We start from the raw sequence: 23,509 nt of genomic DNA on the forward strand, positions 1-23,509 counted from the left end.
TGTTACTTTTTCTTTAAGAAGCCCTTCTACTTTACACCCATTACATGTACTAATTGCACCTGTTTGATCCCATTACCTCTATAAAAGACCCATGTCCACACACTCAGTCAATCACACTCCAACCTCTCCACCATTGCCAAGACCAAAGAGCTGTCTAAGGAAACCAGGGACAAAATTGTAGACCTGCACAAGGCTGGGATTAGCTGCAGGTCAATAGGCAAGCAGCTTGGAAAGAAGGCAACAACAACTATTGGTGCAATTATTAGAAAATGGAAGAAGCACAAGATGACTGTCAATCTTACTGGGTCTGGAGCTCCATGCAAGATCTCGCCTCGTGGAGTAAGGATGATTTTGAGAAAGATCAGGAATCAGCCAAGAACTACACGAGATGACCTGGTCAATGACCTGAAGAGAGCTGGGACCACAGTCTCAAAGATTACAGGTAGCAACACACTACGCCGTCTTGGATAAAAGTCCTGCAGGGCACTGCTCAGGGCAGCCAGACCCAAGTTCAACATTGACCATCTGGATGATCCAGAGGAGGCATGGGAGAAGGTCATGTGGTCGGATGAGACCAAAATAGAACTTATTGGTATCAACTCCACTCGCCATATTTGGAGGTAGAAGGATAAGTACGACCCCAAGAGCACCATCCCAACCATGAAGCATGGGGGTGGAAACATCATACTTTGGGGGAGCTTTTCTTGAAAGGGGACAAAACGACTGTACCGTATTGAAGGGAGGATGGATGGGGGTCATGTATCGCGACATTTTGGCCAACAACCTCATTACTTCAGTAAGAACATTGAAGATGGGTCGTGGCTGGGTATTTCAGCATGACAATGACCCGAAACACAGAGCCAGGGCTACTAAGGAGTAACTCCTTAAGAAGCATTTAAGGTCCTGCAGTGGTCTAGCCAGTCTCCAGACCTGAGCCCAATAGAAAATCTTTGGAGGGAGCTGAAACTCAATGTAGACCAGTGACAGCTCTGAAACCTGAAAGATCTGTATGGAGGAGTGGGCCAAAATCCCTGCTGCAGTGTGTGTAAACCTGGTCAAGAACTACAGCGAACGTCTGACCTCTGTAATTGCAAAGAAAGGTTTCTGCACCAAATATTAAGTTCTGTTTTTCTGTTGTATCGAATACTTAATTTGCATTTTATTGCGTGAAATACTTATTTAAAAATAATACAATGTGATTTTCTGGATTTATTTTATTGTGACTTTCACAGTTGAAGCAAATCTACAATAAAACTTACAGACCTCTCCATTCTTTGTAGGTGGGAAAACTTGCAAAATTAGCAGTGTATCAAATACTTATTTTCCTCATTGAAAAAAATGCTCAGATTGTGCATGAGATAGGAAAACAACATTGTGAGCCATTTGGGGAATACGACAGATTGAAATGTTCCAGACAGTCACAGTAATACAAATAGACATTTACATGAGTAGTGACACATGACACATGCACCATGTATAATTAGGGTAAACCTTTTTTATTGCCAATGGCACACAATTTTTACGCCCTTGCAAATACTGAAGCTGTCACCAGCAGTGCAACCATTAAATAGACAAGTCATTCTCCTGTGACATAGAGCAAGAACAGACCAACAAAGACATTGCAGCCACGTAGGAAGGATAAGATTAGTTCTCCAGTGTTAGCATAATACAGATTTATTTACAGCACACCGTTCATGCGATTATGAGCCTTTGCTTGCTATTTTCTTACAACCATTTTAAATAAAGTCCAGCAAGGAGGGATCCCCTTTAAAATTTGTATGAAACGTCTTAAACATGATGCAGTCTTGCCCGGCAGGACCATAGGGCGAGCTCACAGCTCTGTGTGTCAATTAGAAGAAAGCCATATAAAACTTGACAATACTCAAGAAAATGTTTGGGGCTGATTTTCTGCCTCCCTGATACAGGAAGGACATGCAGGAGGGAAATTAGCGTCATACGCATCCTAAGCCTTCCTGAGGTCCGGGTGCCTTCTCACAAGATTTCAGGTACAAACAAAAAGTCTGAATCTTGACATCATCCCACTTGCACTTTGCAAGGAAACTGAGCATCCCGTAGAAGAAGAAGCTGGTTAACTTTTTCCCATCTTAGCAATCAGTTCATCGCAGATCTTGGTGAGTTCTTCTATCTCTTTATTCTGCAGGGAAATGTAAAATGCATGAGAAACACAACGAGAATAAAAGCAAACAGTGACAAGAAATCAAAGAGGGGCGAGAAGGCAAAGAAAGAGGGGCAAGAAGACAGAAAGAGGGGTGAGAAGATAGAAAGAGGGGTGAGAAGACAGAAAGAGGGGTGAGAAGACAGAAAGAGGGGTGAGAAGACAGAAAGAGGGGTGAGAAGACAGAAAGAGGGGTGAGAAGACAGAAAGAGGGGTGAGAAGACAGAAAGGGTGGTGAGAAGTCAAAGAAAGAGGGTCAAGAAGACAGAAAGAAGGGTGAGAAGACAAAGAGGGGTGAGAAGACAGAAAGAGGGGTGAGAAGACAGAAAGAGGGGTGAGAAGACAGAAAGAGGGGTGAAAAGACAGAAAGAGGGGTGAGAAGTCAAAGAAAGAGGGTCAAGAAGACAGAAAGAAGGGTGAGAAGATAGAAAGAAGGGTGAGAAGACAGAAAGGGTGGTTAGAAGTCAAAGAAAGAGGGGCAAGAAGACAAAGAAGGGTGAGAAGACAGAAAGAGGGGTGAGAAGATAGAAAGAGGGGTGAGAAGATAGAAAGAGGGGTGAGAAGACAGAAAGGGTGGTGAGAAGTCAAAGAAAGAGGGGCAAGAAGACAAAGAAGGGTGAGAAGACAGAAAGAGGGGTGAGAAGACAGAAAGAGGGGTGAGAAGACAGAAAGAGGGGTGAGAAGACAGAAAGAGGGGTGAGAAGACAGAAAGAGGAGTGAGAAGACAGAAAGCGGGGTGAGAAGACAGAAAGCGGGGTGAGAAGTCAAACAAAAAGGGAAAGATGTCAAAGAAAGAGTGGTGGTAAGTCAAAGAAAGAGTGGTAAGTCAAAGAAAGAGAGGTGATAAGACAAAGAAAGAGGACAAGAAGTCAGAGAAAGAGGGGCGTAAAGTCAAACAAATAGAGGTGAGAAGACAAAGAAAAAGGGATGAGAAGTCAAAGAAAGAGTGTTGATAAGTCACAGAAAGAGGGACAAGAAGTCAGAGAAAGGGGGGGAGTCAAGCGAAAAGGGACGAGAAGACAAAGAAAGAGGGAGAAGAAGTCAAAGAAAGATGGGTGAGGTATGAAGGCAAAAAGAAAGGGTTGAGAAGACAAAGAAAAAGGAATAAAAAGTCAAAGAAAGAGTGGCAAGAAGTAAAAAAAAAAAAGAGGGCTGAAAAGTCAAAGAAAGAGTAGCAAGAAGATACAGGAGCTATAATTCAAATAAAAATTGGGGAGAGGTCAAAGAATTAAGTTGAGAAGTCTCGTGCACAAACCTTCTGTTCCAATGTTCTCTCCAGGGCATCTACTCGGAGCTGTTCCTTCCTCAGACTGGCTTGGTAAGCTGCTTGTTCCTGCTGGGACTTGCCTCGTACCTGGGCAATCTCTGAATTAGCTCTGTAAGAGGACAACGTATATTTTGTGATGATTTGGGACACTTTATGTTAAGGAGGAGAATTTAAATTAATGGCCATCCTTGAAATAGGCATAGGCAATCTATATTGGATCACTGGGGTCTCACTCTATGAATTCATGCCAATCAGCATGTTCATGGGGCTACGATACTTGTAGACTGGCTCGCACAAGCTTGCACCCTACTATTTGGAGAAATGAAGCATGGTATTGGTGTGTTGTCTTATTCAAGACTATATCGGTATAGTTGACAGATGTTTATTTATGTATTTATGTATTTTAATGAGCCAGTTCTTTAAAACCTTTTCTGTTGTTGCCAATTTTTGTTCTTTCCTCCTCTATTTCCAAGAGTCATAACTTTTACATTTTTCTGTCAATATAACTGTATGATGGCTAGTTTTGAAGGAAGAGTCATAGATTTGAATGACACCTTTCATTTTACTATACATTGCAATGAAATATGGGAATCGGATGAAATGGTGAAAAAAAAACAAAAAAATCGCAGGTCTGCCATTGTTTTTGGAGTATAGTTTTTATGGGATACATTGTATAAAACTAGATGAAAATGACCTGTCAACATGATTCCTCAGGTCAGTACGATTATGGCGATGACAAACCAGTACAAATTCTGAAACAAGTTGGTTTGTGTCACCATTTTCTGAGACTTGTAAGTTTTTAATTTTTAGAGGTGTGTGAGGGCTTGTTTTGTTTGGGTGGGGAGCTGGTATTTTTATTGGTGCTATTTTGGTGGAAAATAAGGCATTTTATTTGCATTTTTGGGGAGGTACAGTGACTAAAAAATGACAACCTACTGAGGTGGAAATATGGTGATGTAGCACAAGCAACAGTTGTTGACAGCAGCATCTAAACAGCAGCGATCGGAGCTAGCTCCTGTCACTACTGTTACATACAGATGCCCCATATGGAGCGTGCTCAGCCCCTGAACTTGTCCCATACATGTGAATGCAGGTGTGGAAATACAGTTACATTTGTATGCACCAAGGGGGTAGAGGAGGGCAAAACCACCTGTGGCTTGGGAGCCACGTGTACCCCACAATGCCATTTTGTAGGGTCCACAACCATCAATTACAGCCATGAGTGTGCTGCTCACATGTATTTTCTATTCCAGAGAGAAGTGAAGTAGCAGAACCAGGGTCCGGTAAGTGCTAATGGTGCACTGTGTGGGCATCTTAGGGATGGGACAATGAGGAGTACTGACCCCTGCATGGCACTCAAGTAAGGAGTAGCAGAGGATAGTGAAACAATCAGCTGGGAAGTCCTGGAAGTTGAAGCAGCATCTATCAGACATTTAAGGGCACATGCTATAAAAGCCTCAGATGGAAATACCCCTTTAAGTTCCATGGTTGCCGATGGGATTGCATCAGTCATCCCTATTTTCAAGTGGTTGCCGCATAAACAAGATATATTCTGAGAATAGGTGATAAACTGTTGGGACCCCCACAGAGGACGAAATCAGAGGTCCTAAATGGTCATATGTGAATGTAGCGCTAGTGGGCATGTGAGAGCAATGCTCCCTTTACGGAGTATTACCTGTCCAGCTTCTCTTCTGCATGGATTTTCAGAGCGTGGTACCGCTGTTCTTCCTTCTTTACTCGCGCCAGATATTCTTGAGCGCATTTCTTTAGCACATCTTCATTCTGTAGAAGAACAGGTCATTTACACATCACCATATACTTCATTATTGTAAAGCCGCAGCACTGGATCTCTGTGTCCGGACAGATCGCTCACCTTTCTGAAACCTTCCAGCACATCCTTCATTTTCTCATATCTCCGGAAGAGATCGGCCAAGGATTTCTCTACTGAGTTAAGATCGGCGAGGGCTTGTTCTTTCTCCAGGATCAGCTGCTGCATTGTGTGATTGGAAACGGACTTCTCTCTCTGCTCATCCTCTGTTCCAAAAAAAATGAGATACAATTGTTGGGGTCACCTTCCAGTGATGGCAAAACAGACACCAGTCCCAAATCATACAATTATTACCGCTATCAGAGTATGAGATGTGCCGAGCCACTGCCGTAATTTAATAATGTAAGATTGAGCTGGGGCAATACGCTACACTGTTATGGGATGGATGAGATACTGTGTATGTACACCGTGACCGCCTTCTCCATCTCAGAAAATCTTGTGCTTGCGGTGAATAAAGTCAAGATTTAAAGAGAACACCACAGAGCAGAGATCGTCCCCCTCCGCTCGGTAGCATTCTTTGTTAGAACTCTGTTTTGCCGTTACTCAAAAATGTTTGACTAAATTGACAACAGGGTGTTACCACTCTCTTTTTAAGGCTGAGGCCACATGGGGATTACAGCAAGTGCTCGCATGACACTCAGCACACGCTCGCAGCACAGCGAGAGCCGAGTGTCATGTGAGTGTTATGCGACCGTGGTCCGGTTGTGCGATGAGACCACAGTTGTGGAGGGGAGAGTCGGCACTGGGAGGAGAGGGCCGGCGCTACGGAGGGGAGAGTCGGCGCTGGGAGGAGAGGGAGGGATTTATCTCCCTATCTCCTCCGTTGCCGGCTGATGCGAGAATCGCACTGCTCTCGCGTTACATCGTTGTAATGCGAGAGCAGTGCGATGTTTCTCTCGCCCCATAGATTTGTATGGGTACGAGTGGAACAAGGTCGCATTCCACCCACAGCATGCTGCGACTGTTTTCTCGGTCCGAATAGGGCTGAGAAAACAATCGCTCATGGGAGCTGCCCCATAGAATAATATTGGTCCGAGTGGAATGCGATTTTTTTTATCGCATTGCACTCACTCCGTATTACTCGCTGTGTGTGTTGACCCTAAAGAGCCGTGTCACTTTACAGTCAGCACTGATTGGACAGTGTCAGAGTCTATAGAGACACACCCCTGACACTCAGTGCTCAATTAATTCATATATTTCAAGTAGGAATAACAGAGGAACCATAAAGCTCAAAGTTATATTATGCTATGCTATATGATGGGAGATACAGTAATTTGCTAAAACAGAAGTGTTAGGAGAATGGATATATAAATATAAAATAATAAATTCTGCTAAACAATATAGGATGCAGCAGAGGGACAGATCATGGCAGCAATAATTTGGTAAAAAAAAGACCTGTCAGTTCTCCAGATATTTATATTTATATGTCTATTCAACTAAATACTTGTAGAACAATTCTGGAGCATATTTTCCCATAATTATGCCATTCCTCTGTTATTCCTCCAAGAAATTCATGAATAAATGATCATCAAGGCCTTATCATTCTGAGAACGTGTCCCTGCGGAACGTTACACTATCCAATCAGAGCAAGTTGTTAATGTATTCATAAATATGCAGGAGGAACAACAGAGGGACAACAAAGCATCAAATTCACAGAAACGCCGCTCACTTCTATTGTCATGTACAATAAAAGTATTTGCTAAAACAGACACATGCTGTTGTGAGTGATTACAGGACGGCTGCAGGTTACCCTAAATGAATGACTTCAGAGTAGTGGTGAGTGAGCACTGTTGTGTCCCATGAATGGGAACAACGTGTTGTATATAATTCTTGCATTGCATATTTTTCCTCCGATCAGGAAATTCCTTTATTGTTACTAGGTAGATTAGACTGTATGAAGTTTGTCCCTATGTACCTCCCTTAGTTGGCTTCTGTATAGAATGCTCCTCCCTTCTCCTTCAGTTTAGTCTAGAGGAATCATTACTAAAGAGACATGTCTGCAACCCTGTACAGATTATTCTTTTTCACCTGCCTTTACTTTGTACTTAATACAAGATTCTAGAAGAAAACTACAGCGTTTCTCCTTGTCTTTCTACAAGTCATCGTTGGGCTGAGTTAACACTATCTGTGGAAGCCGGTAGAGTGAGTAAAATCATACAGTTATCTAAGGGACTGATAATTAGAGCGGTTGGATTCATTGCTACCAGGAAGAGACAGAATAGTGAAAAGGACTAGCTGTTACCGGGATTAGTATACATATATCAGTAAATAACCTGTTTCCAGGAGTGCTATACTGCACACAATCCAGAGAAAGGATTACCCCAAGGGGCTGATAACAAGCCACAGCATAACATTTTATAGCAGCTTCAGAGAAAGTGCCCTGTAAAGTATTAACCTGTTATCAGAACTGTGTGCAGCTATAAACCTAGAATCCCCCATAAGCTAATTGTAAATTGCAGCAGAGACTCTGCAAATACATCCTGCAAAACACAGACTGCTGGCTGCAGAGATTGCAACATTGTATTGTTTCCCTGACAACCAGTGCAGGCAGCATTCACCCTTCCTGATGGAGTCAAAGAGAACCCTTTCACTACCTGCTTTAAAGCAACAAGAGGAAGACAGAGACTCACACTTACATTACAGTGAAAGATCTAAGCGGTTTATCAGACCAACATGGAAGGTTATAGAGAACCTAGAAACAGACAGAAGTGAACTGTTTACCCAGACAGTATTATTGTGGCAAAGAGTGCAAAAACAAGTGACTGTTTTATCTGCGCCCGGTGCTCATGAGCTACCACCAGAGGGAGCCCTTGAACAACTGTACTCAGCATACCAGTCCTACAAAGAGATTTGTAAAAAATCCTCTACCCTGCTGAGATCAAATACGTCCGAGTCTCAAAAAGAACTACAGGACTTCCAACAGCTTAATGCTGAACGAGACCGCACCGTGCGTGACATTGTGAGCGAGACTGAAGCACAAATGGCGCAAATGTCAGGAGCGGCATCTTACAAATCCAGGTCCGTTAAGAGCTCAAGGCACTCACTCAAATCAGGCTCATCAAGGTACTCAACCCTCAGCGAGCAGCTCATAAAGGCGCGCGCTGAAGCAGAAACAACGAAAGTACAAGCCATCTTCGCCCAGAGAGAAGCAGAGATGAAAGCAGAATCTGCACGCAAGGAAGCAGAGATGAAAGCAGAATCTGCACGCAAGGAAGCAGAGATGAAAGCAGAATCTGCACGCAAGGAAGCAGAAATTGAAGCCCTACAGAAGGAATGTGAACATGTGGCGGCCATGGCAAGGCTAAAAGTCTTTGAGCAAGCTCTGGGTGGGAGCCAAGAAGGCAGCGCCAGTTTGTGTGATCTCGACACAGAAGACTCACTTAAGCGTACAAGAGATTACGTGCTGAGCCAAGCCGACGAACTGCCAACAACCATCAACATTCCCGTCAGTGCTAACACTTCTCCAGAGCCTCAAGACACTGATCCACCTACAGCTTCCAGCCTTCCAGGTCAGTCCAATGCACCTCAGACTTTCAAGCCTGAACCAGCTTCATATTCCAATGCACAGCCACACCCTGCGCATCAGCAACCTCCGTATGCTCATGTCTACATGCAACCTAACATGCCGGCAAGGCGCTACACTCCCAACAACTATGTAGTTCCAGCCCCGTATACAACAGAGATTGTACACACCAAACCGATCACTGGTCTAAACGCCCACGCCACTCCATACTTTCACATGTTCCCGAACCAGGAAGCTACGAATCATGCAACCAGCACCACGCAGTCAGCAAATGTGCCCCAAACGTCGGAAAGATCAGACATGTCCGACTTTGCGAGGTACATGATCCGCCGAGAACTCACCAACACCGGTCTCACAAAGTTTGACGACCAGCCCGAAAACTACAGAGGGTGGAAGTGTGCCTTCAAAACCGCAACGCGTGACCTCGGCATTACAGCTGCTGAAGAGCTGGACTTGCTAATCAGGTGGCTAGGGCCACGGTCTACTGAGAGAATCAAGAGACTCAGATCCGTCTACATCAGCGACCCAACAACTGGTCTCGCAACCGCATGGGACAGACTAGAGAAAGGCTTCGGAAGTCCTGAAGCAATTGAAGATGCATTGCTGAAACAACTATACGACCTTCCCAAAATATCTGGCAAGGATGCTTCAAAGTACCAGGAACTCAGCGACCTGCTGTCCGAGCTCCAGCTGGCCAAAACAGACACACACCTACCTGGCCTCAGCTACCTGGACACCGCTCGTGGGGTGAAACCCATAGTCGCCAAGTTACCTTACAACGTGCAGGAAAGGTGGACCACGGTAGGAACAAACTATAAAAAAGAGCACCAAGTGTCCTTCCCTCCATTCTCCTACTTCGACGAGTTCATCAACGGCATCGCGGAACGTAAGGCAGACCCCAGCTTCACCTGTGGAAAACCCACCGGCTCCACTTCACCGGCTCCCAGATATGAGAGCCCTCATCAAAATGACAGGAAATGTAGGGGCCCAGTATCAGTCAAAAAGACCGATGTTCTACCACCTACACCGTCAGCACCAGACAATGGCACTGAAGGCGGGAAGGCGGAAAATCCGAACCGCCAATGTCCTATTCACAAACTGCCACACCCCCTGAAGAAGTGCATTGGCTTCAGGAAGAAACCCCTTCAAGAACGAAAGGAACTCTTGAAAAGGTTTGGGGTATGTTTCAGGTGTTGTGCCTCTACAGAACACCTTGCTAAGGACTGTAATGTTACAATTAACTGCATGGAGTGTGACAGCACGGATCACGTACAAGCGCTCCACCCATCTCAGCCTGATCCTGCACCTACACCTTCTCCTACCACGAGTCATGGCGGGGAGAGTACAGGCCAAGCTGCAAACCACCTCACAGTATCCTCCTCATGCACTGAGGTCTGCGGAGAAGATCTCTGGGACAAGTCTTGTGCGAAAATATGCCTAGTAAGGGTATATCCCAAAGGTCACCCAGAAAGGGCTGTGAAGGTGTACAGCATCCTGGACGAAAAGAGTAACAGGTCACTTGCCAGGTCTGAACTCTTCGACTTGTTCGGCTTAAAAGGAAATGCCTACCCTTACACACTAGGTACTTGCAGCGGCATCTCAGAAGCTTGCGGAAGAAGAGCCAGTGGTCTCGTGGTAACATCTCTTGAAAATACCGTAGAGATACCTCTACCGACACTCGTCGAGTGCAACCAGATACCAGCTAACCGGGAAGAGATTCCAACACCAGAGGCAGCTCTTCACCACCCTCACCTGAAAACTATCGCCAGCAAGATCCCACCTCTTTATCATAGTGCAAAAATCCTGATTCTGATTGGAAGGGACATCCTTCAGCTACACAAAGTACGCCAACACATCAACGGGCCACATGATGCGCCATTCGCTCAGCGCTACGACTTAGGCTGGGTGATCATAGGAAACGTCTGCGTAGGCAAAATGAAGAGTCCCGACGCGATCTCCTCCTACAAGACGCACATCCTCCCAAACGGTCGCGGCACTCACTTTCAACCATGTCCGCATCACTACGGGGTGAAAGAGAGGCTGAGTGACACCAGGTGGCGACAGCAGCCTCCCGACTACGCGGACGCATATCATCTCTGGGATGACGACTTCGGGTCAACAGCGTTCGAGTCTACAAACGAAGACAACAAGTTGGCTCCGATGAGAGAAGACAAAGAATTCATAAAGATTATGGATAAAGAGTTCTATCAAAATGACTCTAACAGTTGGGTAGCCCCATTACCCTTTCGGTCTCCAAGGCCAAGGTTGCCAAACAACTCCCAGCAAGCAACCGCAAGGTCCTCCTCTCTAACACGTACTTTGGAAAGACAACCAGAGATGGAGAAATGCTTTGTCGAGATTACGCAAAATATCCTCAACAGAGATCATGCGGAACAGTGGCACCACATTCCCACCGAACAAAACCCAGCCGACAGAGGAACGAGACTCACTGCTGCATCCAAACTCGGCGACAACATGTGGCTGATACCTCCAAGTATCTTATACGAGGAGACCTGCGATAACTACGCCGGCAACATGTACGAGCTGGTGGAACCAGAATCCGACAAGGAAATTAGACCGGTCGTCTCCGCTCGCTACACTTCAGTGACATCAGACCAGAAGTTGAGACCTCATCGCTTCGAGCGCTTCTCAAGTTGGTCATCTCAGGTACAAATCGTAGCTTGTCTTATTCACATTGCTCACTGTTTCACCGACTACAAGTCTTCAACGTGCCACGGCTGGCACATGTGTGTGATTCGTCCAGTCACCGAACTCGTGCTACTTTTACCAAAGGAGGACGTTACATGAACTAACTTTGTCGTTGGACACCGCCACGGTGGGGAGCGTACCTTTCCTTTCCCCTGCTGTACGGAGACACAACTGTCCGTGTCCAATTGAACCTTGAACTTTTCCTTTGGATTAAAACTTTACCGTTGGATTATTGGGTTGGAGGAAGAGTTGGCATGTTTGCGGCTTCCCCAATCTGAAGATGGGTTTGTTGAACTTGGATTCATTTTTTACATTTTTCTACTTTTACATTTTTACGCAAGGACAATGCGTCATCAACAAAGCATGGACTTGAATTCAGTGCATTACGGTTGCATTTTTTGTGTTTGTCTCTTTTCTCGTTACAGGTTTCGTGACATCGAGGGACAAGATCGACTCCTTACGTCGTAGAAGGACTTGTGAAATCATATGATTTCAGACGGGGAATGTTGTGTCCCATGAATGAGAACAACGTGTTGTATATAATTCTTGCATTGCATATTTTTCCTCCTATCAGGAAATTCCTTTATTGTTACTAGGTAGATTAGACTGTATGAAGTTTGTCCCTATGTACCTCCCTTAGTTGGCTTCTGTATAGAATGCTCCTCCCTTCTCCTTCAGTTTAGTCTAGAGGAATCATTACTGAAGAGACATGTCTGCAACCCTGTACAGATTATTCCTTTTCACCTGCCTTTACTTTGTACTTAATACAAGATTCTAGAAGAAAACTACAGCGTTTCTCCTTGTCTTTCTACAAGTCATCGTTGGGCTGAGTTAACACTATCTGAGGAAGCCGGTAGAGTGAGTAAAATCATACAGTTATCTAAGGGGCTGATAATTAGAGCGGTTGGATTCATTGCTACCAGGAAGAGACAGAATAAGCACTACCATGCTCGATATACGTTAAGAGCAGTCAGATTTTCAGATGGGTGTGAGTACCGGAGTATAATGAAAATCAATGGGGGACTCAAGAATTTTTCGAGGAGATTTCATGTAAAAATGCTCGAGTTCCACATTGACTTCCATTATACTTAAGTATCCATCCGAGTATCCAACTGCTCTTAATGAGTACCGAGGATGGTAGTGGTAGTGCTCTCTCATCATTACTTAAAGGGAATCTGTCAGCAGATTTTTACTACCTTATCTGAGAGCAGCATGATGTAGGCAAAGAGATCCTGAATCCAATGATGTATCACTTATATTACTGGGTGCAACTGTTCACACACAATCAAAGATTTTAGTTTTAGCATGTAGCAGAGCTTAAAAAGTTGCCCCTGTCCACCCCAGGCTTTCAGTGTACATTTCCATAGAAATAAACTGTTAATCACAGAAGGGGGCAGAGTCGGACTTGAGCTCATGCGCTCCTCAGTCCAACTAATGATAAAGCTACTGAAGCTTAATAACATTGCAGGTAAACAAAAACACACTTTGTGATAAGAGACACATGGCTGAAATCTCTGTGTTAACCCTTACAGCATGCTGTCTTCAGATTACATAGCAAAAACCTGCTGTCAAGTTCCCTTTAACACAAGTAAAATTTAGATAAAAGAAAAAGTGTTTGATCTTGAGTGGACCCCTGCAGAGACCCCACCCGTAGGATCGCCACCTATCATATCATTAAGGACATATTCCGGTAAGTTGCCCTAACATTATAAGATTCGGTATCCCTTTATTACTATCATCCCAAGTAGATACTGCTATACAGGGCTTCAGTACCCTGCAGCATCTATTATGAGCAGCTATGCATGTAGTCAGCTTATGCTGTGGCTACAGCATTCTGCAGGATTGTAATGCATGGCAATTATCATTGACTGGACACATTTACTAATTCACAAATACAGGACATAAAGGGCACATTCATTTCTTACCTGGGCTGCCTTATGTTTGCAAGCAAAAAAATAAAAGCAGAAAGCAAAAAATAAAATAATGCAAAGCAAATTAGATTAATTTAGAAGGATTTTAGACTGAGGGTAAAGTGAAACGTAATGGGGAAGGGGTGATTAGAAGTAGAAGGAACTGAATATACCGTAGCAAAAGACAAACCCAAATACAAGTGAGTAACTGTAGGGATCGCAGAGCTTGCAGCTGAATGTTGGCTGTGGTGTCTCCAAATGCCAAGCGGCCCCATTACCACCATAGCAGACCCTGTTGTAGCAATGGGTTGAAATATGCTGAAAATACTTGGTACCATGGACTTGCTGGTTTTGCATCACCCAAATTGGACTAAAGATCCCTGCAGCCTGAGATTGACTAATCTACAAGGGACGCTCCAAACATAAAAGCAAACAACTTCTTTATAACAATCTTTAAGCTACAAATGCACCAAGATGTTTCTGTGTCTAATACTACTGTCTGCTAAAATCTGTAAAAGTAAAATTAGTTTTTGGGGGAATTTGTAGCTTAAAGGGAACCTGTCAGCTCCCATATGCGTTCTGACATAGAAACAGTGTGATGTGTGGCCTAGTAACCCCTTCCTACCCATCCCTGTAATGTAATGTTGTGGAATATGAATTTATAAAAAAAAGTTTTATTAAGCAGGCTTTACACGCTACAATAAATCTTACGATGTGTCGGCGGGGTCACGTCGTAAGTGACGCACATCCGGCATTGTAAGTAATATTATAGCGTGTAAAACCTACGTGCGATTGCGATTGAACGAAAAACTGTTCATCGCATACACGTCGTTCAAAAGCTAAAAATTGTACGTCGGGTTGTTCAATGTTCCTGAGGTAGCACACATCGCAGTGTCTGACACCCAGGGAACGATGAACAGATCTTACCGGCGTCCTGCGACTCCCGCCGGCAATGCGGAAGGAAGGAGGTGGGCGGGATGTTTACGTCCTGCTGAGCTCCTCCCCTCCGCTTCTATTGGCCGGCTGCCGCGTGACATCGATGTGACGCCGAACGTCCCTCCCAGGAAGTGGACGTTTTCCGCCCACATGGAGGTCGTATGGAAGGGTAAGTACGTGTGACGGGAAATAATTGTTTGTGCGACACGGTCAACAAATTGAACGAGCCGCACATACAATGGGGGCAGGTACAATCGCATACAATATCGTATGCATAATTGTACCGTATAAAGCAGGCTTTACTTACATGTTCCCTATGTAAATGATCAGAGGGTCTAGTCCCGTGGGCGTCGCTTTGCCCTGTGGGTGTTTGCATGCTTTCCGTGGTATCACATCCCTGTGGGCGTGATACCATAGATTTACATGAGCAACGTCACCATCTGCTCCTTGAGATCCCACACGTGCCATTCCCACAGCCTTGTTATCCGGGTATTTGCTTGTCGGCTTCAGACGCGCACTGAGCATGATCAGAAGACTCCTGCGGTTCCGTCCATGCTCAGTGTGCATCTGAAGCCGACAAGCAAGCAACCGGATAACAAGGCTGTGGGAATGGCAAGCGCGAGATCTCAAGCAGCTGACTGTGACATTGCTCATGTAAATCCATTTGGGCGTGATACCACAGAAAACATGCAAACGCCCACAGGGTGATGCACTGCCCAAGGGACTAGCCGCTCTGATCATTTACATAGGAAACATGTAAGAAATAAAACTTTTTTTTATACATTCATATTACACAATATTACAACACAGGGATGGGTAGGACGCGGTTACTAGAACACACATCACCCTGCTTGTAGGTCAGAACGCATACGGGACCTGACAGGTTCCCTTTAACACCAAACAAAACTGTTAGTTCTCTGTTACATTTACACATAGGATACATACCGATCATCTGCGCTATCGTCTGCTCATATTCAGCAACAATTTTCCTATAAAAATGAAAGTAAAAGGAGAAATGTCAGAAAAAAATCAGCTCAGAATTATTATTAACAATGGGAGATTCACAAAAAAGATTTGCTCAGAGATTTAACGAATTGTATTGCATATGTTATATTATATTTCATTACCTATGTTTTGGTTTAATGTTACTGTATACTATCTTAAATCGAACAGCAACATGGAACTCCAAATTGGGGTATCACCCACCTCTATGTCACGTTTTGTCAGACGAATGTTCTTCTTTTGCAATGATACTTGTCATGTTTTTACAAATTTGAAAAATCAATAAAAAACGTTTTGGAAAAAGATTTGCTGCAGAAATATTTGGCGCCTGAAAATCATTTCTATATACTGTATCTGAATCAGGCTTGTATTTGCGGCGCGCTCATAGATTTCTATAAACCTCATTCAGAAGACTTGGACAGTCAGAGACATTTCTGCAACAAATCTGCCTTGTGTGACTGAGCTCTGAATTAGAAAACAATTAATACAAGTAAAGGATGTTATCTTTATATTGGAGCTACTGTTACACATTAATCTGTAATATTTAATACATTAAGGCTATGTGCCCACGATCAGGACTCACTGTGTCCTGGACATGGCGGGCCCTGACCTGTGGGGCTGCGAGTCTCCTCCGCAGGAGAGCGCAGCTGCTCGTACCCACGATCAGGGTTCAGTGCGCTGCAGTCTCTCGCTTGTGTTCTTCCTACGGAAGACACATTCGAATCCACAGCAAACAACTGACATGCTGCGGTCTGTAAAATCGCACTGCAGGTCAGTGTTTGCTGTGGAAAAAACAAGCACAGTGGGCACGGGATTTCTAGAAATCCATCCACTATGCTTGTACTGTACAACGCAGTGTTTTGGACACAGCTTAAGCATGCTGCGTCCAAAACGCTGCAAACACTGATCGTGGATACATACCCTAAAGGAATTAATAGTAGCTAAACATCAGCTCATCTGATCCTAGTGAACGGTCATAAACTCCAAAAAATTCAAGAAAACAAGGTAACAGTAGTACAAGGTGTCATGTGCTCAGAGATATGACAAAAGTAAGGAAGGCTGAATACAGACCACCACTGAGCAAGACACAGAAGTACAAGGTGTTCAATGCTCAGAGATATGGCCAAGGTAAGGATGGCTGAATCCCAACCACCACTGAGCAAGAAGGGGAGACATAAATACTGTGCCAAGGTATATCTGAAAACAGAATTTTCAAGGATTTTATGGACTGAAGAAATGAGTGATTCTTGACCAGATGGATGGACCTGTGATTAGATTAATTAAAAGTACAGGCTTCCACTTTAACTTAGATGTCAGCAACAAGAAGGTTGGGCACTGCTATGGGCTAGTATTAAATATGAGCTAGTTGGACTTTTTTGGGTTGAAGATGGACTCAAAATCAATTCTCAGAACTACTGCCAAGTTTTTAGAAGACAATTTCTTCGAGCAGTGGTAAAGGCCAAAGTCTGCATCTCAAGAAAACCATGATTTTTATGTAAGACCATGCTCCATCACATGCTTCAAAAACTCCACTGCTCGGCTTAAAGATGAAAGAATCGTGACATAACCTAAACCTTATTGAGAACCTGTGGACCCTTCTTGTGACCGGAGATTCACTGTGAAGAAAACCAGTCACCTCTCTGAACAGAGTCTATGAGGCTATGGTTGGTGCTTGCTCAAAATTTGATCATCATCATCAGATTAAAAACTAACAGACTCCATTGAAGGAAGGTTTATGACTAAACTGGGGAAATACTTAATGTGCAGTAAGGAATAGTTTGTGGATTTTCTGCGCAGCCGTTGTAGAGTATGTGATGTAGGATCCAGGACACATGAAGTACAAACAATACGATTTACTGTCTACGAGTTTCGAAGCTAACCAGTTCTTCAGGACATGACCATAGTACATATAATGCATTGTTATTATGTCCTGAAGAAGATGGTTAGCTTCGAAACGCTTAGATAATAAACCGAATTGTTTGTACTTTGTGTGCCGGGATCCTTCATAACCCTTCAATCAACGAACCATTCCTTACTGCACATTGTGTTTTTCTCCAGGTTTTTCTTGCTGTAAATACACAATGTGTGCACATACCCATAGACTATTCTTTATTTGCTTTCCCAAGACCTGTCTGCAGTTCAGATGACGTAACGGCTGTTCTGATCCCTCTAACATATGGAGACGGGTTTAGGGCTTAGGCTTTGTAAGGCCGTCTGAGGTATAAAAAGCAGGATTACAGAAGTCAACAAGAAGATCGGCTGCTCTGCTCAAGAAAGCTCAGGCTCACAGACCCATTAATACTAAAACCTAGATCCTGCCCTTATGTCACAAGTTGTCCACCCAGAATTACATGGTTTCTATAAAAAAATTCACGGACAACAGCCCTGTGACCACAAGTATATAAAATAATGGGGAAGAGGAGCAGGGATGATGTGTTCTTGTGTGACAGCTCATTGCAATAAATGTAGAGAGCTGATAAAATGCTTGAGCTACAATGGGCTGTGACATTACACCCTATATCACCAAATAAGGTTACCGGTCTTCAGAGCTCCTACATAGATTTATATATCACGTAAACTGTGATGACTGTTTCCGCTACAATGATTGACTTGTCAGCACCCATAATCATGTCCGCGTGAGTAGAGGCTGCCAGGAGATTGGGCATTGCTATCAGCAGGAGACGGATAAGGTGAGTATTAAAGGGAACCTGTCAGGTGCAATATACACCAAGAACCATGAGCAGTTCTGTGTGCATATTGCTAATCCCTGCCTAACTCTCTCTGTTTCTAGCAGTGTAGATAAAGAGATCTTTAGAAAAAGTATTTCTAAAGATCCTTTATGATATGCTAATGAGCGCAGGGTCTAGTCACAAGGGCGTTAGCTCCTGCACTCATTCCGCCCTTTTAGCATGTTAGTACGCCCACAGGGGTGTGATAACATGCTATTTAATGCCTATTGCCCAGCTGACGCATGTACCTGTGCCTGTTGTCACCACTTCAGACCGCCGGGCTTAGGGTCAGTGTGCATGATCAGACCCTGTGGGCGTGCTAACATACTAAGAGATGAGGAACAAAGGAGATGTGGAGCTACCACTGCGCTGCTTGGTAGCTCCACATCGCCTTTGTTCCTGATCTGCTTCGGCTTGATAAGCGCGTGCACTCTGCAGCAGCTTATTACATGCTTTGAATCAGGTTATGTGACACACAACCCCATAAGGTGAGCACATTCCCTTATCATTTTTGCATGTTTGTTGGATAAGACCCTATTGCGCTTTTTCCCCCTGTAGTTTTTCGTTTAACATACTAAGAGGGCGGAATGAGCACAGGAACTAAAGCCCTCACGACTAGTCCCTGCGCTCATTAGCATATCATAAAGGATCTTCACAAATACTTTTCTAAAGATCTCTTTATCTATTTTAGATACAAGGACAGTTATGCGGGGATTAGCAATATACACCCAGAACTGCTCATGGTTCTGGGTGCATATTTCACCTGACAGGTTCACTTTAAGACACGTTCTCCAAATGTTTCTTTTTTTTGTGTTGTTTCTGCTGTATATTATCATGGACAAAAAAAAACCCATTTCCAGCAAAGGTATTTATATAAATCTTGTGCACTCGGGACTTTTTCTTTATGCAGCGTAAAATGATCTGCAGCGTGATTTTGAAATCCACATGTCAATTTTCTTGCAATAAATGTGTTTTATTTTCAAATTTTCCACATAAAACTGAGTGAGATGCATAAAATCTGGACATAAAAAATACATATATATCTTCAGGCCATTTCCATATTGGAAACGTAAAAACAAACACCGATGACTTGATAAATAATTTTTTATCAAAGCGAAGAAATGGGAAGAATCCAAAACAAAGCAGATTCATTTCAAACAGGACACACCAAAAAAAACAAAAAAAGTGGTAAAACCGCATGGAAACAAATGCAAGAAACTCAATTTAGCTAAGGCCACGTTCACATGTTCAGTATCTGGTGAGCTTTTTACCTCAGTATTTGTAGCCAAAACCAGGAGTGGGTGATAAATACAGAAGTGGTGCCCGTGCTTCTATTATACCTTTCCTCTTGATTGTCCCACTCCTGATTTTGGCTACAAATACTGAGGTAAAAAACTCACCAAATACTCAAGTGTGCACCAGGCTTTAAAGACATCAACTCCTTCCTTACTCTAAGGCGGGCTTTGCACGTTGCGACATCGCAAGCCGATGCTGCGATGTCGCACGCGATAGTCCCCGCCCCCGTCGCAGCAGCGATATCTTGTGTTAGCTGCCGTAGCGAAAATTATCGCTATGCCAGCTTCACATGCACTCACCTGCCCTGCGACCATCGCTCTGGCCGGCGACCCGCCTCATTCCTAAGGGGGCGGTTCGTGCGGCGTCATAGCGACGTCACACGGCAGGCGGCCAATAGCGGCGGAGGGGCGGAGATGAGCAGGATGTAAACATCCCGCCCACCTCCTTCCTTCCGTAGAGCTGCCGGCGGCAGGTAAGGTGATGTTCCTCGCTCCTGCGGCATAACACACAGCGATGTGTGCTGCCACAGGAACGAGGAACAGCATCGTACCATTATGGAAAAGTCGGAGCCTGATACGATAACGACGCTTTTGCGCTCGTTAATCGTATCATCTAGAATTTACACACAACGATGTCGAAAGTGACGCCGGATGTGCGTCACTTTCGATTTGACCCCACCGACATTGCACATGCGATGTTGCAACATGCAAAGCCGCCCTAAGGCCACGTGCAGACGTAGAGTATTTAGTGACATTATTACCTCAGTATTTGTAGCCAAAACCAAGAATGGAACAATCAAATACTGAGGTAAAAAAAACCTCACCAAATAAATACTCAATGTTTGCACGTGGCCTTAAGAGAAATCTGTCACCAGGTTTTTCCCCTTTAAGCTGCTGCGGCCACCACCACTGAGCTCTTATATACAGCACTCCAGAATACTGTATATAAGAGCCCAGGCCGCTGTGTAGAATGTAAAAAACACGTATTTCTATGCTGCTCTGACACTCAGGTCAGGAGAGCGGAATTTTGACGCAATCGTCGTCCATGTTATACGGCAGCTAAGATCCCAGCCTTAGGCCGGGGCCACACGGGGATTACTGCGATCGTCGCATGACACTCAGCTCATGCTGGCAGCACAGCGGGAGCCGAGTGTCATGCGAGTGTCACTGCGACTGAGGTCCAATCATGCAATCAGACCACAGCTGCGAGGGGCGGGCCAGATCTGAGAAGGGGCGGACCGGCACGGAGGAGGAGAGGGAGGGGTTTATCTCCCTCTCTCCTCCGTTGCCGGCTATTGCCATTCTTGCCCTACACTCGCATTACACCGGTGTAACGCGAGTACAGTGCGATTTTTCTTTCACCCCATAGACTTGTATGGGTGCGAGAGAAAGAGGATTGCATTCCACCTGCAGCATGCTGCAATTGTTTTTTCGGTCCAATTAAGGCTGAGAAAATAATCGCTCATGGGTGCTGGCACATAAGCTAATATTGGTCCGAGTGGAATGCGATGTTTTATTGTATTCCACTCGGTCCGATTTTCACGCCGCGTGTCTTAGGCATTACACTGTCTATTGCTGACTGCAATGAGTTAACTGAGAATCTGTTAGTGAACACGTCCTGATGGAGTGTTTGTAATTCTGTGTCTTTTTCTGAACTCCCCTGTGCTGTTTTATCATTGCAGGCCACGTCAAAGTTGAGCCGAATTTTGACGTGCTCATAAGTCAGCTGATAATAATAATAATACTTTTTGTTTATAGGACCAACATATTCCATAGCGCTTTACATACATGAACAACACTGTCCCCATTGGGGCTCACAAGCTAAATTCCCTATCTGTATATTTTTGGAGTGTGGGAGGAAACCAGAGAACCTGGAGGAAACCCACACAAACACACGGAGAACATACAAACTCCTTGCAGATATTGTCCTTGGTGGCATTTGAACCCACGGTCCCAGCGTTGCAAGACTGCAGTGCTAACCACTGAGACACAATGCCACACATGATAAAATCTCAGTAAGGTTTGGTTCCACTTGTGCATAGCTTGTGATGCGAGAGCATCGGGAGCAATATGCTAATGACCCTCTGCTGCGAGTGTCAGCTGAGGGTCATGTGACTGTGATGCCATCTTGCGATCGGGTCACAGATGCGGAAAAGAGGGAGGGAGCACTTTCTCTCAATCTCCTCCGCGGCCTGTCTCTGCGTACATCGCACTGCGGTCGGATTACATGCAAGTGCAGTGCGATGTTTCATACGCTCCCATAGACTTGTATGGGGTGCGTGAGCTGAGATTCCCTGCCAAACGTAGCATGCTGGGATCCATTCCACATGCCGCTATGGCATGAGAAATCAATCGCACATGGACACTGCCCCATAGTTTTGCACTAGAGTGAGAGCAATCCGATGTTTTATTGGATTGCAGTCGCCCGTGCAAAACACAAGTGGAATTGAACTCTAAAGGACAGATACAGAAGGAGCTAACTGACTGACGGATTCTCAGTTAACTCATTCTGCAGCCAGCATTGTGGAAGGAAACAAAAACCTGGAAAAGCCAAAATTTTTACTGAAACCAGATGTAACTGGTATGAAACCTGAAACCAGATGTAACTGACTATAAGGACAGTTACTTAAGCCCGCTTTACACACTACAATATATCTTACGATGTGTCGGCGGGGTCACGTCGTAAGTGACGCACATCTGGCATCGTAAGTTACATTGTAGCATGTAACAGCTATGTGCGATTGCGAATGAATGGTAAAACGTTCATCACACGCACATCGTTCATTCCTCATGAATTGCACGTCAGGTTGTTCATCGTACCCGGGGTAGCGCACATCGCAGTGTGTGACACCCCGGGAACGATAAAAAGATCTTACCTGCGTCCTGCGGCTCCCGGCCAGCAATGCGGAAGGAAGGAGGTGGGCGGGATGTTTAGGTCCCGCTCATGTCCACCCCTCCGCTTCTATTGGCTGGCTGCCGCATGACGTCACTGTGACGCCGAACGTCCCTCCCACTCCAGGAAGTGGAAGTTCACCGCCCACTTCGAGGTCGTATGGACGGGTAAGTACGTGTGACGGGGGTTACTCGTATGTGCGGCACATTCAACAAAATTGAACGTGCCACACATACGATGGGGGCGGTTACGATCGCATACGATATCGTATGCAGGGTCGTAACATGTAAAGCTGGCTTTAAAAGGTAAGATTCATAAGTCAGACATTATCAGACAACAAAATATCTTCAGCCTACCTCATCTCCACCACTTCACAGCGACTTTCATCATATTTTTTCTTCCATTCCATGGTCTCCCTTTCTTTAGCAACAATCTAATAGATACCAATGACATTTTAATAGGATATTTAGGACTTGTCAGATAAGTTGCAAAATAACCAAATCAATGTATGCACAAAACATACATGAAATTAACCCTTTAGTACTATATTCCTAATATATATATCTAATATATATAAAGCTGAATGTGTGTGTGTGTGTGTGTGTGTGTGTGTCCGGGATTGGCATCTGCACCGTCGCAGCTACAGCCACAAACTCTTTGTACACTCACACGTCTGGACCCAGAGAGCGTCATAGGCTATGTTGTGAGGCGAAATTTTAACCCTGCGCATTCCAATTTACCAATAAATTTTGCCCTTATCTACATAATGGGGGAAAAAGTGAAACGAAAAGTGCATCCACTCTGTCGCATTTACAATCACGAAATTTTGCGCAGACACCTCATGTGACCCAGGGAACGTCGTAGACTATGTTTTGACAGGAAAATTTAACCCTGCGCTTTACAGTTACTCTCCAAAAAACATGACTCCATTAAAGTAAATGGAGCCTGGAACTACAGGTTATTAGTAGGAGCTGTGAGTGGTTGCTATAGGAACAAAAGACATTCATAGTATAAGAAGCTTACATGTGAGGTAATAAGATGTCGTTGGGGAGACGGATAGAGAGAGACAGAGAGATAGAGACAGACAGAGAGACAGACAGAGACAGGCAGACAGGGAAAGAGACAGATAGGAAAAAGACACAGACAAAGAGACGGGGAGACAGACGGGGAAAGAGACAGACCTGGAAAGAGACAGATGGGGAAAGAGACAGAAAGATAGAGACAGACAAAGAAAGAGACAG

General features: G+C 44.5%; 1 protein-coding gene across 5 annotated transcripts in view; it reads right to left on the reverse strand.

Moving 5' to 3' along the window:
- Positions 1 to 1,480: 1,480 nt before the first annotated feature.
- TACC2 (transforming acidic coiled-coil containing protein 2) overlaps positions 1,481 to 23,509 on the reverse strand; it is a 300,109-nt gene continuing 278,080 nt past the window's right edge. For all 5 annotated transcript variants that reach the window (XM_075348634.1, XM_075348635.1, XM_075348633.1 and 2 more), the window contains 6 exons: positions 22,625 to 22,701; positions 15,295 to 15,338; positions 5,317 to 5,477; positions 5,119 to 5,225; positions 3,432 to 3,552; positions 1,481 to 2,155 (listed from right to left, as the gene is read on the reverse strand). In XM_075348634.1, coding sequence (XP_075204749.1) covers positions 2,090 to 2,155; positions 3,432 to 3,552; positions 5,119 to 5,225; positions 5,317 to 5,477; positions 15,295 to 15,338; positions 22,625 to 22,701 — 576 coding nt within the window. In that variant the 3' untranslated portion in view covers positions 1,481 to 2,089. The remainder of the gene's footprint in view (positions 2,156 to 3,431; positions 3,553 to 5,118; positions 5,226 to 5,316; positions 5,478 to 15,294; positions 15,339 to 22,624; positions 22,702 to 23,509) is intronic.

The sequence above is a fragment of the Anomaloglossus baeobatrachus genome, chromosome 5, assembly GCF_048569485.1.
Source record: "Anomaloglossus baeobatrachus isolate aAnoBae1 chromosome 5, aAnoBae1.hap1, whole genome shotgun sequence".
Taxonomy (NCBI): Eukaryota; Metazoa; Chordata; class Amphibia; order Anura; family Aromobatidae; genus Anomaloglossus; species Anomaloglossus baeobatrachus.